General features: G+C 38.8%; 1 protein-coding gene across 50 annotated transcripts in view; it reads right to left on the bottom strand.

Moving 5' to 3' along the window:
• Nucleotides 1–16,833, bottom strand: part of CSNK1G1 (casein kinase 1 gamma 1) — a 165,457-nt gene that overhangs the window by 14,374 nt on the left and 134,250 nt on the right. For 18 of the 50 annotated variants that reach the window (XR_014058835.1, XM_081507367.1, XM_081507372.1 and 15 more), the window contains one exon: nucleotides 6,371–6,481. The exons of 28 other annotated variants lie outside the window; for them this stretch is intronic. Coding sequence is in view for 21 of the 22 variants with exons in the window: in XM_081507367.1 (XP_081363493.1) it covers nucleotides 6,371–6,481 (111 nt within the window). In the remaining variant the exon portion in view is untranslated. Of the gene's footprint in view, nucleotides 1–6,370; nucleotides 6,482–14,538; nucleotides 16,471–16,833 lie in introns of those variants that run through there. 4 more of the 50 variants (XM_081507365.1, XM_081507363.1, XM_081507364.1 and 1 more) reach the window with 2 other exon arrangements.

The following is a 16,833-nucleotide window of genomic DNA, read 5'->3' as shown; positions in this document are numbered from 1 at the left end:
AGGAAACATACAACATTAAACCTGGACTTACCCATGGGAGACCCAAAATTTGCTAGTAATCAAATTTAGCATCTCTGATCAATGAAACCACCTAACCTGATTTATCTCCTGATAGGATATAATGAATACTACATAGTATTATCTATATAGTATTCTTGCAAAAAAAAAATTTATCTGAATCTAAGTATGATGGAAAAAAATAAGACAAATCCAAAGTGCAAGACATTCTATAAGACAACAAATCTAAATTCTTTAAAAAAGATATGTCTCAAAAATCTTTTTTTTTTAACACAGAGGTGATCTTTACAGATTAAAAGAAATTAAGAGACAGAAGAGGCATAACAACCAAATGCAATGCATGAACCTTAATTAGATCCTGAGCACTACAAAATAAATTCTGGAGACAATTGGGGGAAATGGTGATATGACTGTATATGAGCTATTATGGAATTATTAATTTTCTTATATATGACAGTGGTGGTGTGGTTGCATGAGAGAATGGCTTCATTCTAAGGAGATGCAGGCTCAAGTATTTTGGGATGAAATGTACTTACAAATACTTTAAAAACACCCCCTTCTGAGTTAAAGAAAATATTGCAAAAATCAATCGTTTGTTAATCTAGTTAAGGATACACATAGGCTCACTGCATCTCCGCTTCAACTTTGCTATAGATTTTAAAATTTCATAATGAAAAGTTGAGGAAAATGAAGTTTCAACAAAAATGAAAGTGAAAGTGAAGTCACTCAGTCATGTCCAACTCTTTGCAACCCCATGGACTGTAGACTACCAGGTTCCTCCATCCATGGGATTTTCCAGGCAAGAATACTGGAGTGGTTGCCATTTCCTTCTCCAGGAGATCTTCTCAACCCAAGGATTGAACCCAGGTCTCCCGCATTGTAGGCAGATGCTTTACAGTCCGAGCCGAGAAGGTTTATAGACTGGAGAACTACAGTCCTGCTAATGTTGTCCTATTAATTTCCTCAGCCTACATATGCTTCTGGTGGGCACAAGGAGAAATCACAGTACGTTTTTCAATAAAAAATTCAGGAACTAGATAAGATGTTAAATAAAATGTCTTGGCCTCCACTGACATAAATGAAGTGACAGAATCACCATTGTGAATTACCTGGTGACGCTGGGTCATAGCACTGGCTTACAGCATTTCACATGTTTCATACTCTCTAATTTCTCCTTACTATGTTGCCAATTGACCCACAAGCAATGTCCTTGGGTGCCCCATTTTACAGACTAGACATCTTGTCTGCATCAATGAGTACCTGGTCTCAAACAAATCAGGCACAAATGATAACTTTACCATCAACTGTCTAACCTTACAGTTAACTGCGCCTAAAATATACTTGGGAATCAATGGCAACTAATCTGGACCTCTAGAGCATACACTTAATTACTGCAGGTCGGAGGTACAGTTCGTCAAACCACGGGACTGGTGCCTAGATGTGCGGTGGAACAAACCCCTAGCGGAGGTGACCAAGGAGCTGGATTCCCGGCCGGGCTCAACCATCAGCATTCGCCGTGAGCCCTGGTTTCTATTCGGAAAGACTAGGCCAGTAACCGCCTTGGTTCTATTAACCTCATAATTACTATGGCAGTTAAACATAATGATGTTTAGGAAAGCAATCTGAAAAACTGTGAAGAACTCTAAGGATGTAACAAATCATAAGTATTTGAAACAATCATTTATAGTTTTCCATTGATTATTTTAGAATAACCTAATTAAAAAGTAGGCTTTATTTGTATACCTCGAACACTGGCAATTTATTTTGCTGTAATCACTATTAATAATATTAATCTCACATTTCTCTGGCTATATCCCATAAGATCAAAGTAATTAATACAGGATTATCCATGAAAGAGACTAATGTGAAGTACCGTTTTGAACTTTAGCCCTTCATTCTGGTAGCAGCCCTTTTAAAGAGTCTCAGAGATCTGAGTTATAAGCCCTGCTTTTCAAGTTGTTACCATGAAGAAAAATCAAGATTTGTGTACCAAAGGAAGCAGTACCTTAGCTGATAACCAACATTTCAATCCTAATAATTTGGTAATTCAAAACTCATACATTTGGGAATTCTCTGCGTTAGTTTCCCTATCTATAAAATTGGAATTACACTGATCTTAGTAAGAGCTGTAAATAATTATAAAGATTTGAGCAAAGTGAATATTAGCTAAACGTTAAATGTCGTTCTTAAGTCATATGCCCTTATATCTCCTATATATTTTAATTCAAACAATTTTTGACCCATTTTTTTGACAGAAGTGAAAGTAAGGAAAGTGAAAGTCGCTCAGTCCTGTCCATGACACTTTGTGACCCAATGGACTATATTCCATGGAATTCTCCCAGCCAGAATACTGGAGTGGGTAGCCTTTCCCTTCTCCAGGGGATCTTCCCAACCCAGGGATTGAAACCAGGTCTCTCGCATTGCAGGTGGATTCTTTACCAGCTGAGCTACATGGGAAGCCCAAAAATACTGGAGTGGGTAGCTGATCCCTTCTCCAGCAGATCTTCCTGACCCAGAAATCGAATCAGGGTCTCCTGCGCTGCAGGCAGATTCTTTACCAACTGTGCTACGAGGGAAGCCAAATTTTACATACTGTTGGATGGGATGATTTTTCCACAATATATTTTGGCCATTTTCCATGACATCCAGATCTCAGTCTCTCCACAGTATGGAAGTATTATATTTGTTTAGTTAATGCTAAACTCAGATATTCAGTAAGTGTAAAATACATACTAGGTTTCAAAGACTTATTATTAAGGTTAGTTTCACCTGTTTCTTTTTATTTTTTAACAAGTGATTATTAGACAATTTTAAATTACAAAAGAGACTCATTTCTCTTAACAGCATTGTTCTAAAATATGTGTCTTTACTATTTGTACATTTTTCCCCCTGTACTTTTTTGAGGGCTAGTTATCTGAAACTGGATTCACTGGATCAAAAGTGGTAGATATTTAAGATTTTAACAGGTATTGCCAAATTACCTCCATAATGTTGAAACTCGTATTTCAACAACATTAGATGAATTGGCTATTATTAAACTTACAAATTTTTGCAAATGAGATAATCAGAAACTGATGCATGTGTGTATATATATTTACATATATATTTTTAAATTGTTAAGTTTTATTTTTATTAGTTATACAAGCACATTGGGTAAAGAATCAAATATTTATACTCGGATACTTGTGAAAAACAATAATCTCTTTCCTCTACTCCACCATTTCCCCTTCCTTTATAGCTGATTCCTTTGTTTTTCGCTTCCATATCTCTGAATAACATGCATCTTGATTTGTTATTTTTAGGCATTCACCTTTTTTATCTTTTTATTCCCCCATTAAAGTTTATACAGTAATTACGAAATCAATTCTTAGTGTTTACAACAATTAAAGGCCATTTACAGCTGTATCATGGAGTGTACCATGGTTATCTTTTCTTCCCTGTATAATTTCTTGTTTGCCATTGAGTTAACTGATAAAATTGCTCTCCAGGCCAGCCGACCAGCTCTGTTTGGGACAGGCTGTCCTCTTCTACTGGAAGACAGCTGTCAGTCTGGGACCGCCTGTCTTTATACTGCTGCTTTCCTGAGTTGGATCTCGTTTCCTGGATCCCATATTTACTGTTTCTTGGTTGATTTGCTCATTTTCATAGCACACATCCTCCTACAAGCTTCACAAGGGTGCGTGAGAAGTAAAATTACTAGGACCACAGATTTTTGAAAATGTCTTTATTACATATTCCAACTAGAATTGACAGTTTGCAGAAGTATACAATTCTAGGTAGGAAATCATTTTTTCTCAGTTTTGAAGGGATTGCTCATTGCCTTCTAGCTTCCAGTATGGCCATTCAGAAACCTGAGGCTATACTAAGTCCTGGTCCTTTATTTGCATGTGACTGTTTCTCTTTCTGGAAGCTTGAAGGATTTGCTCTTTGTCCTCAGTGTTTTGAAATTTCACAATGATATACTTTGATGTGATTTCACCATCCATTTATGCTGGGCACTTGGTGGGCCTTCTGATCTGGAAACAAGTCTCTGAGATCTGCGAAATTATTTTGTCCATGAGTTCTGCCCCTCCACTTTCTCTGTTTGCTCTCTGGAACTCCAATTATTTAGAAATTGGACCTTCTAGTCTCTTCTTAAATCTTACGTTGTTTCTTCCTATTTAATCTCTGTCTCTTTGCTCTACTTTCTGGGAGACTTCTTCACAACTTTATCTTCCAAAGTTTTGAGCTTTTTGTTTTTGGGCCACATCATGTGGCATGTGGGATCTTAGTTCCCCAATCAGAGATTGAACCCATGCCTCCTCAGGCGCAGAGTCCTAACCTCTGGACAGCCAGGGAATTCCCAACTACTGCATTTTAATTTTTTTTTAAAATGTATTTATTTTTTAATTGAAGGATAATTGAGTTTTGATTTTTTGTTTATTATATTTTTAATTTCCAATAGCTCTCTCTCTTTTTTTTTTTTTTTTTTTGGTTTGTTTGCTCTTAGAATATTCCTTTTAAATGTAGCATCCTGTCTTTGCTTCACAGTCGCAGTATATTCTATGAGGTTTTTAATAACAAAGTATTTTTTTGTGGCTATTGTTTCTCTTTTTGGTCTCTTTTTAAGGGCTTTCTTCAGAAGTTTGATAATCCTTGAATGTTTGCTCATATTTAAGAGTGGGAGAATGTACACTGGCACTGTTGAGTACAGAGATGGGACTTCTAAGATGATCTCATAGCAGAATGATCTGGCTGGCCAATTCATTAGGGAAACCCTGTTGACAGTAGGCTCAGATGTTTTCTCTGGGGGTGGTTAGATCCCCCAGAGCTGACTCAAGCTCATAACTTTAAGGTACACACCTCACTATCTGCATTCTGAAGTACTAAATGGGAAAGCAAGCAGTCATTATACACACATTCATTTAATCTCCCCTTTTCCAGTATGGTATTCCACCCTCAAATGTGCCCTGGATCTCCTAATCCAGAGACCATCTTTTTTTTTTTCTTTTGGTCATGCTGCATGGCATGTGGGATATTAGTTCCCTGGTCAGGGATAGAACCTGTACTCCCTGCACTGAAAGTGCAAAGTCTTAACCACTGGACCACCAGGGAAGCCCCAGGGGACCCTTTTTTTTTGCCCTCTCCAAAGAATAACCTTTGGTCTTTGCTGTAGAGGACAAGTAGGGATCTCTGGTTTATTAAACAGACTTTAAACCAACGTTCTTCATTTTAGCACATGCCTCTCCACACTTTCTGAGCCTTTTGGGGACTCCCCAGTGTAAACAGTCTCTCAGCTTTCTCTTGTATTGGTTCAGACTTTCATTTTCTTGGGACTCCTAAGTCATTTAATAATTGCCCATCTGCTATCCAGCTTCTAACGTTTGACTGCTGTTGCCTCCTTGTCTGTTTTCTCCATTCTTATATGGATTTATGCCTTTAAAAAAAAAACCTCCTTATCATTCTTTTAGTGTTATTTCAGATGGGGCTGTCTTCAATCCATCATTTTTACCTAGATGCTCCTATGAGAACATTTTTGGTTTACAGGTCAAAGCTGTCCTTTGAATAACGATCTTCAGTAAGTCAGTCCATGTACAGATGTATCTTAAATAATCAGCCTATCAAGATGCATTTCTTTATGCAAAAGGCTTACCTATCCCCTTTTAAGAATAAGAATTTATATTCGGAAGCTCTGGGTTCACCTGTGTGCCCCAATTGGTGCCGTCACTTAACAGTATGAGAAAAACAATCAGGTTAAGATTATTAAAATAGTGACGAGTGAAAAGTTAAGAGACACAAGATGTTCTTAAGTATAAGAGAGAATAAAAATTCAAAATAGTCCAAAGGAAATCAGAAATAATTATTCGAGGAAGGAAAAAAGAACACAGCCCAACTCCTTGAGTTCCCACTCATAAATGGTTGAGTGAGATCAATAAACAATTTGTCTTTATGTGCTAGGGCACATACATCAGAGAATGAGCTACATATGCAGTCCTCTATGCTCCAAATACTTATTTTAAATGGCTCAGATCTTTACAGTTTCCAGACTTGACACTAACAGACTTCTACCTTGACATTATTTTATGGTCTATCATGAGTGGATCAAGGTTGAAGGATTAATTTCACCAGAAATTAGTATCAGAAATCATATACATATTTCTTAGTCAATTACAACAACCAGCAATCATCTCAACAAGTGATTCTTACAATGCACCACAGTAGAAAATCAGCACAGAGATATGCAGTTAACTGCAAGAGCAGCTCAACCTTACTGTGAGACTCCATTCTAAAGGAACCCGAGTTTCAGAAGCAAGCCAACATTCTACCAGCCAAGCTGGGAGGGCCAGGAGAAGGCAAGGAAGGCAGTGAGTACCTGCACTGATCCCCCATGGCGGTCTGCGGCCAAGTGAGACGTCAGGTACGAGGTATTGGTCTGCCGGCTCGGCTGGATTTCCCACTCTCCTCGGCGCTCTGACGATGCAGTCTGCTCAGGCATTAGGAAGCATGAGAGCAAGATATGGAAGGAAAGGTGAAGCAACAGCAAGCAATTACAAAATCAAGTACATTAGTGTCCCTACGGGTTTTGTTTTTGTTTTGGATTTTGAACTAACAACTGCTGCAAAGCACTGAGAAAAAGCTTGGCTACATTCATTTCAGCCTAACAAGTCAACACATAACTGTCTCTAACATACCAACCTTGCCGAGACACAGACAAACAATAATCACCACAAGAGGAGGTTAAGAAAGAAAATCTATCAAAAGCTGGAATCATCTGTTAGCCTCCATATTAGTAAAATTTCAGTAGCCACTAAACAGACCAAATTCAGAAAGTTAGGATTGCTGCACAAAGGAATAATCATACTTAAAATCATTTCACTGATTAAAGATCTACCTAAATATGTAGTAGTCAATACAGAAAATTCCAAGCACTAGGAATTAAAATAGTAAATCTTTTCTTTGAATAGGGAGCCCACTACTCTTAAACTTCCAGAAGACTTTAAACTCAATATAAAATGAGCAGTAGCGGGAATATGCTTTCTTTTCTAAAAGGATGAGCGAAGTCTCTCTTCAAAAATAGGTTCAGAGGTCAAGAAAAGATGAGGGAAAATAAGGCTACAACGTTCTTCAGATTCCTCTAGTTATCACTTTCCAGTCTGGAATTAGAACAAGTTTAGATAAGACTACATAAGCTATTTTCTTCTAGAAAGCAAAAGGCAGATCTTTTCCCAGCAAAAGGAGGGCTTTTGATTCAAAATCTTCTTGGGTCCTGCTTTCACCTTTGCTGTCAGTCAGGCTCTTTTCATTCCTTCTTTACCTGTTTTTTAGATCTCACACTATTCTAATCTTGCTCATAGGTCATATCTGTTCTGAACAATCTGTTTAGGTGCCTCTTCCCCCATACCAGATGGCTGAGGAGGTGTTAACATTATAGTGCTCAACTGTAACAGTCCTAAGGCTCTACAAAAATGAAAAATGAGGTACTGGAGAGGCAGCAATGAGAGATTAGTAAATCAAATTTTAATTGCTGTTGATATAAACAGCAGCAGGGGTTGGGATGTTATATTGCTGCTCTGCATGAAAACCAGTAAGGATGCTATAAATATTAGAAATATAGCTATAAATGTTGTATTCTTCTAAAAAAAAAAAAAGTTGGGGGGGGATGAAGACTGAAATAGTAGTAGTTTGAGGTTCCATTTCACTCACCCCCTTCTGGAACTCATTGACAAAGAGTGGTTTTAAGCTCATCTACAAATCACAAAAAGGCTTTGACCACCCAAAATAAAAAAAGGCATCATATACCAGCTGCAACTTACTCATCTTCTTAACTAACGGAGTATGAAGTCACATGGGTAACAGCACTATAAAAGACGCTGGCCATGTTTTCTGATATTCCTCTATAAGAAGGCAGCTGTATTAACTTGCTTGCTATATACTCTAACAAGAGAAAAGTTTAGTTTCACTCTGCCAATCATATTTGAGAGAATCAAAGCTACCCCAAATATCTCCCTACCCCAATTAATCCTGCCAAGAGAAGTTCAGATGTTTCATTTCCCCAAAATAAGACTGTGGTTTACAACATAATCATAATTATTTTATAAACTAATATCCATCGCCTAGGAGTGCTTAATCTCATTTATTCCACTACTGGAGATTTGAGACAATTATCTGTTCTTCTAATATTATAAGTAATATCTATAACTAATATCTATTAGTGATAGCCTCTTCAGTTCTCTCTAGGACTTTATAAATTTTCTTATAATATTTAAGTAGATTATTTAAGCTTCTAAACTACTATATAGAATTGTTTGTCCTCAAAAAATTTAAATGCTTAGAAAACATCCAGACATTTTTAAGTCATTTGGGGCTGTTTTGAGTTCTATGATACATGTTCAGTGCAATACTTCTCTCATGAAAAGTTTGTTTTGCATTTGTTTTTAGGGGAGATGAAACATATAGAAAACACTCATTCTTTTACGCTTAACAAAACCTCGGGCAGCTGGACCAGCTATTAATTCTGTTTATCCTGAAATATATATCAGAAGTCTGATCTGATGCTACCATCTGATTCCCAGGGATATGTACTTGCTTATATTCATTCTAGCTAAACAGGTAACTTGTTGAAATAATTAAGATTTTTGTCTAAATGAAAATAGCAAGACATTTTTTTCAAAGGCCTTAAAGTTACACTCCATCTCCATCCTCAAAGCAATGTTCTATTTGTCTTTTGAAGAGAGAAAAATAATGCTAGCATTCCACATTGCTTCATAAACGCTTCCACTGTGAAAAGTGAAGAATACATGGCACCATCCCACTGCCCTCTGATGCCTTCTATATCCACTGAAAAGAGCAAAACCAAGAGAGAGAGATCTGAACTCAGGGTTGTTGGTTTACTATTCTGGGAACTACTGTCACCATAATGCTAAACTCTACAGCTACTCTTTCTTAGAATTTAAAGGCTTGGACTGGTATCTAGAAGCTGATGTAAGTAGAAGGATTCATTTGCCAGTTTTAGAAAGCAACTGAGTGCCTAGAAGCTAAATGAAACCAAAGAATGTCAACAACTACAGAATTCTGCTAGTCTACCTGTCCTTGAAAGGTACTCTAGGCGATGCTATATACACAGGAGTTACGATAGGCGTAATCAGCACAGGAGCCAGTTATGTATCAAACAAACCGGTGGAGGAGATCATCATGTAAAGCCTTCACTGGTAAAAAATCATTCATGCAACATGTCTCTCTAAAAAGCGATCAGGAGAGTCATTCAACAAAACCAATCTCTCTGCATTACTTCAAAGGCAAAGGTCCACACGGAGTGTATAAGTCCCCAAAGGCACCAGCAGGAATCTCAAGTAGTGGGAATTCCTTGGGGTAACGCTTTAAAATCTTCAGCTGGGATTGTATTACCTGCATGGAAATGCTTGGTTTACTATGTAGTAGGTGAACATGGAAACAAAAAAAAAGCAGCAACCGAGCAGAGCATAAATCAAAAGCAAAGCTACAAAAAACAGTTTAGGGAAAACATGAAAGCTTAGTGTAAAAAATAGGGCTTCCCTGGTAGCTCAGACGGTAAAGCGTCTGCCTACAATGCGGGAGATCCAGGTTCAATCCCTGGGTTGGGAAGATCCCCTGGAGAAGGAAATGGCAACCCACTCCAGCATTCTTGTCTGGAAAATCCCATGGACTGAGGAGCCTGGTAGGCTACAGTCCATGGGGTCGCAAAGAGTCAGACACGACTGAGCGACTGCACTTTTTTAGTGTAAAAAGCTGAAACCATCCCTTTGCCTAGGGCAGAGGAAATGAGCATCTTCGAACAACCACTTGGCAGGGATTCATAGACAGACAGTGGAGAGAATGATCCTAATGGGAGGGCAAGAAAGTAGTCTGAGAACACCTCAGATAACCACCTCTGTCTACGGCTTGAAAATTATCTCAAATTTTTTTTGGTGATAAAGCAAATTTTCTAAAGCAGAAGACAGGCAAATATCTTCCTCCCATTGTAGCAAACAAACCACCAAATCTTATTCTTTATTATATAGAGTTATTTTGAAAATTAATTTTGATTCAATCTATAAAATAGATCTCATCCATTTTACTTTATGGCTCCTAAAATACTTTTAAAAGTTGCCTCCCATGTCAATCTTCTAGACTTCATTATATAATCACAGTCTTCAACTGTAATTAACAAAAATAGAGATTAAATAGGACCAAAAGGTTAGTAATGAATACACTAGATTACACTGTTTTACCACACTTTCAAAATTTTAATGCAGCATATTAAATATACTATATTATAAAGCTCATGAAATAGAACCAATTTTCCTACGCCAGACAGGGATTGTTACATGCAACCTGTCAGCTGTACCAATAGTGAGTTCCTGTTTTCTACAAACTTGATCAAATATCAGAGATATCAGAACATCATTGATAACAATCTGGAGGGGATTATTTCCAAGCCCAATACTATATAGGCCCACAGAGACAGTGGTATCAATTCTGTGAAGTTCTGGGAAAAAAAATCACAGAAACTATCATAAAGGTTTGAAATTCTCTACTCACATCTTGTCTTATTCTTACTCAAAATGGCATAAGACACCTTCTGTATGGAATGATGATTTATCTAGGTAGGATTACTGCAGAGTCACCCTTCTACAAGGAGATGCCTCAGAACACAGGGTGTATACTGACATACAAAGTACTGAACAACGCATACAGACAGAAGAAAACTTTTAATATGTAACAGAGAATTAAGAGTGGAGGTAAGGGACTTCCTTGGTGGTCCAGTGGTTAAGAACCCACCTGCCAGTGCAGGGGACAAACGTTTGATCCCTGGCCTGGGAAGATTCCACATGCTGCAGAGTAACTAAGCCTGTGTGCCACACTACTGAGCCCAGGCTCTAGAGTCTGCAAGTTACTACTACTGAAGCCTGCACACTCTTGGGCCTGTGAGCCACAACCCCTGAGCCCAAGCGCTCCAACGACTGAAGCCTGTGTGCCTAGAGCCTGTGCTCCACAGCAAGAGAAGCCACTGCAATGAGAAGTCCATGCACTGCAACTACAGAAGATGAAGACCCACCACAACCAAAAATAAAATTAAATAAAGTATAAACATAAATAAATAATATTAAAAACAACAAAAACAAGAAGAATCCACCTGCCAATGCAAGGGACATGGGTTTGATCCCTGGTCTGAGAACTAAGATCCCACACGCCGAGGGGCAACTAGGCCCTATGCCACAACTACTAAGCCTGCAGGTGCTGTGCGATAAGAGAAGCCACTACAGTGAGAAGCCAGAGAGAGTCTGTGAGCAGCAACAAAGACCCAGCACAGCCACAACTAAATAGACAGACAGATAACTACTCCAGTATGAGCCTATTACAAGAAAAAAAAGAGAGAGAGTGAGCAGAGGTGAGCAGCAGAGACTACGTCACTCAAGGGGAGAAGCTAAGAAAACGACTATTTCAGTTGTGCATTTGTTTCTTGCAATACCCCCTGGAGTTTAGGTCCCAGCCATGAGGAGGGATGATGGCTCATTCTGCACTGAGCTCTGTGATGGAGGCAAGCAGGGCAAGAGTGCAGTCTCCACACCTGAGCTCCCGCTGGACAACAGGCAGCCAGTCAGGAAATCGCACATGGTCAGAAGTAGGCAAGAGATCTCTGCACAAACACATCTGCCCCTTAAACTAGGAAACGCTGAACCTCACTGAAAACCAGGCAGTACTCTGTGAAAGAAAAGGAACTGTGAATTCAACGGCTTCTTCTTTTTTTTTTTTTTTTTTAAGGCTAATGGACTTGAAAAAGTAATAGTAAAGGAATTCATTTCATGAAGATCTCTGACCATCTACTTAGCAATCCGGCCTAACCTCCCCTTTGGAAAAGCTAAGCTTATGAGAAGCTTCATTCATTAATAAGCACCACAGCACTAAACCACAGCGTTATTTTTCTAAGGCTATATATTCCTTAAGAAACAGAACAAATACAAGTTATACTTTTATTGAGGCATATCTTCTTCAGAATTCAATACGATCTTCTCTTCCTTAAACATATGCTGCTCCTATAAAAATCAGTAAGTAGCGGAGCCTGGTGGGCTGTCGTCTATGGGGTCGCACAGAGTCGGACAAGACTGAAGCGACTTAGCAGCAGCAGCAGTATTTGAGGATTCAGTATTATCAGGGGTAGGACACTGTGCTGGGTAGAATTTCGTAATTCTCGACAGCCAATATGACTCTTCAGTTCAGTTCAGTCACTCAGTCGTGTCTGACTCTTTGCGACCCCATGGACTGACATGAGTCAGTTCTTCGCGTTAGGTGGCCAAAGTATTGGAGTTTCAGCTTCAGCATTAGTCCTTCCAATGAATATTCAGGACTGATTTCCTTTAGGATAGACTGGTTGGATCTCCTTGCAGTCCAAGGGACTCTCAACAGTCTTCTCTAACATCACAGTTCAAAAGCATCAATTCTTCAGCACTCAGTTTTGTTTATAGTCCAACTCTCACATCCATACATGACCACTGGAAAAACCATAGCTTTGACTAAATGGACTTTTGTTGGCAAAGTAATGTCTCTGCTTTTTAATATGCTGTCTAGGTTGGTCATAGCTTTCCTTCCAAGGAGCAAGCGTCTTTTAATTTCATGGCTGCAGTCACCATCTCCAGTAATTTTGGAGCCCCCCAAAACAGTCTCTCACTGTTTCCATTGTTTCCCCATATATTTGCCATGAAGTAATGGGACCAGATGCCATGACCTTAGTTTTCTGAATGTTGAGTTTTAAATCAACTTTTTCACTCTCCTCTTTCACTTTCATCAAGAGGCTCTTTAGTTCTTCTTCACTTTCTGCCATAAGGGTGTATCATCTGCATATTTGAGGTTATTGATATTTCTCCCGGAAATCTTGACTCCAGCTTGTGCTTCATCCAGCCCAGCATTTTGCATGATGTACTGTGCATATAAGTTAAATTAGCAGGGTGACAATATACAGCCTTGACATACTCCTTTCCCAATTTAGAACCAGTCTGTTGTTTCTTGTCCGGTTCTAACTGTTGCTTCTTGACCTGCATACAGATTTCTCAGGAGGCAGGTCAGGTGGTCTGGTAATCCCATCTCTTTAAGAATTTTCCATAGTTTGTTGTGATCCACAGTCAATAAAGCAGAAGTAGATGTTTTCCTGGAACTCTCTTGCTTTTTCAATGATCCAACGGATGCTGGGAATTTGATCTCTGGTTCCTCTGCCTTTTCTAAATCCAGCTTGAACATCAGGAAGTTCATGACTCACGTACTGTTGAAGCCTGGCTTGGAGAATTTTGAGCATTACTTTGCTAGCATGTGAGATGAATGCAATTGTGTGGTAGTTTGAACATTCCTTGGCATTGCCTTTCTTTGGGATTGGAATGAAAACTGACCTTTTCTAATCCTGTGGCCACTGCTGAGTTTTCCAGATTTGCTGGCATATTGACTGTAGCACTTTCACAGCATCATCTTTTAGGATTTGAAATAGCTCAACTGGAATTCCATCACCTCCACTAGCTTTGTTCATAGTGATGTTTCCTAAGGCCCACCTGACTTTGCATTCCAGGATGTCTGGCTCTAGGTGAGTGATCACACCATTGTGGTTATCTGGGTCATGAAGATCTTTTTTGTATAGTTCTTCTGTAACAGATCTGTTCTTCCTAACCTTTTGGCCCAAGTAGTCCTTCTTAAAATGCCTACAGAAAATCTACCAAATAAAAGGGATCTATGGGAGAAAAAGGAAACTATCAAAACTGCTGAACCACAGAAGTATATATTTGTGTAGCATCTACCTGCGTAAGGATGGTCACAAGCTAAAAGTTCTGAAAGGATGTGTGCTGCTGCACGCACATGCCAGTCAACGCGATATGCTATATTTAGCATGTTGAACAAACACACTGCATAAAACCTTCAACAGTACCACACACTGCACATTAACAGAAGCTGTCTGGATCCGGGCAGGACTTACTTCCTGATCGAATTTCATCAGCAAATCCAAGGGAAGCTTTGTCAGGTAGAAACAGGCAGAACTATTAAAAGTTTTCATTGTCTTTCTAATGAATGGTAATGCCGAGCTCTTTAAGAGGAACCTGAGTCATGGCAAGACTGTCTTGGAACTGAGCAAGGACAAATACTCAGGGTAAAATTACAGAAATGACTAACCTGTTGGGACCCTTTTGAGTGGATTTAGCTTTTAGAAATATTTATTCTACCCAAACTCATGACTTAATTACAATTCTCTAGTTGTGTAACTTAACGTTCAAAGAAATTATTCTTAAGCATCTGGTATTAAGATAGTTTTAAAATACAGATCCAATATATATGAGTTTAAATGCAGTTCTTTGGCCATCATGGTTAGGATCTATTACTGCATCTAGGAACCAAACAGTATTCAATTCAATTCAATGTAACTACATTATAGACCAGTGAAGCAAAATTTCTCTGAAAACCCCCAATGTGATGGAGCAGAACTAATACATTATCCTGAATTTGCTTTGCAGCAAAACCCTGTTATGTCTTTTTGTTTTTTCAGAAACATTTATTTATTTATTCATGGTGGGTCTTCGTTGCTGCGCTTGGGCTTTCTCTAGTGGCAGAGAGGCGGAGACCTCTCTGTGGCAGCAGGAGGGGACTACGCTTTGTCATGGTGTGTGGGCTTCTCACTATGGTTGCTTCTCTTGTTGTGGAGCAAGGGCTCCAGGTACGCAGGCTTTAGGAGTTGTTGTGCCTGGGCTTAGCTGCTCCACAGCGTGTGGAATCTTCCCAGACTAGGGATCAAAACTGTGTCCCCTACGTTGGCAGGTGAATTCTTCACCATTAGATCACTACGGAAGTCGGTGATGTATTTCTTTAAACCTTTCCCCTTGAGCAGACAATCTAGCCCTACTCTGACTGCCAAACAAGGCAGAATGAGACTTTTTGGAAACAGAAAAAACAAGAAGAAAGAAAAGTTTAAAATTTATTTTTTTTGGAAGGGTAAATAAAAATCTATATTTTAAACAAACATCTGATTTCATCTAAACTTCTCATCTGACAGATTAAAATTCATTTATCATTCAAATAATTATTTCTTGAGTGCCTATTGTTCCAGATATTCTTTCAGGTGTTAGGGATATAGTAGTGAACAAAACAAAAATCTCTGTCCTTACAAGACTCACCATTTGTGGCAGCTGAGGCCCCCAAAAGTTTAAATGTCCTACAGCCTAAGTCTTGGGATAAGCTAAAAGCAAGTTCTGAGCTTCTCATCCTTCTTCTACTCAAAGTAGATAACTAAACAAAGACTGCTGATCCCAGGCTCCCTCCCCTACCACACAACTGATGGGCAGATGTACTCAGAATAAGCAGGCTCTTCAGGCATTACCATCAAAGTCATCTCCAAAGATCACTCAGGTTTTCTTCTGAGAGCCAGCCTCTCTGCCTGCCATCCACCTTCAGCTGGAAAGCACAGCACCAGCTCTGACTCATCCTTCTCCCTCAACACTGCCCGACGTGTGAGCTCCTAATTCTGACAGATTATTTCCCTTTCACCACTATAGTCTATATAGGCCACCTTTACCTCTCAAGGGAATTTACTGTCTTCGTTGGTCTCCATACTGGCTGCTAGGTTATTATCACCTTACAAGTCAAAAGATTTCTAAAGCAACGTTTTGCTCTAATCACTCTTCAGTTTGAAACCCTCTAGTACCTATTCTCTACTGAAATTAAATACTAACTCTTCAGCAGCCCCATATTTCAGGAGATTTATCCAATGGCTCCAAGCTATTTTCCTAGGCTTGTCTCCTTTATTCACAGGATATATTTTAGCAAAATGGAACTAGATAATTCACTGTAGCTCATGTTTCCTTTTTGCTTGGAATGCCTCTTTCATTTCCACCCAGTTCTTTCTTTCAAGAGCCTTTCAAGTGCAGCTTCTTTCGTCAAATTCTTTGTCATGCTCAGACCAGATGAAAAGTTTCCTTCTTCCAATCCCTGGAGATAAATCATTCATTTTGCCTTGTGTTATAAGTCATCTGGCTACTTGGCTTATCTGCTTGTCAGTTCTGTTAGGACAAGGACTCCCTATATATTTTGGTATCTCCAGGACATACTTTGTCATAGAAAGTCTTCTGCTAGATTGCTAAGTCAAAATTGCTAAAAAACAAGGTTAGCTGTCCCTAAAGTAAATACCTTCAATCTCTCTCAAGGAGAGATTTTACTTTCTTCTTTTGCTGATTTCAAAACTTGAAAAGAATTAGTCTTAACAAAAAGAAAAAGTGCATAAGGAAACAGCCCTAAAGATGGAACAAAAGCAATGAGACCACACACTAAGATACAGTGTAAAGGCTGAATAGACACTAGAAATCCATTTACCCACAGTGCACAGTGCAGAGGTAATTCTACCCAGCAAAAAGTCAGAATTCTTCTGGAAAGGAGGTATAAAATGTGCACTGATGTGGGAAATTTCTTAGCAGCCACGGGACACGAAAAACCCTAAAAGAAAAAAAAAAATCGCACAGGCTTTTAAGACTCAACTCTACAAAAAGAAGGTTCCTGCATCGTACATGAGATCTCTTAATTACATATTCTGGTTTAATGACCTTTCACTTAAAAGTACACTGAAATTCACTGTACTTTTTACTCAGACACTAGGTATGATCTCATATTCCATCCTGGCAACGTAGGTTTTCAACCACCTCTTTTACCTATACCTTTAAAATTCATTCAAAAGAGCAATGTTAATTATGAATTCACTGAAGCAGAAAAGACAAGGGGAACTAAAGGAAAAACATATTTTAGTTTTCAAATATTCTAAAAACACAAGCAGGCAGATATGTTATGCCTTCACTGACTATT

Source organism: Giraffa tippelskirchi, chromosome 7 (assembly GCF_054371585.1).
Source record: "Giraffa tippelskirchi isolate mGirTip1 chromosome 7, T2T-mGirTip1v1.2.pri, whole genome shotgun sequence".
In the NCBI taxonomy this organism is placed as follows: Eukaryota; Metazoa; Chordata; class Mammalia; order Artiodactyla; family Giraffidae; genus Giraffa; species Giraffa tippelskirchi.
This window is presented reverse-complemented; position numbering and strand designations above follow the sequence as displayed.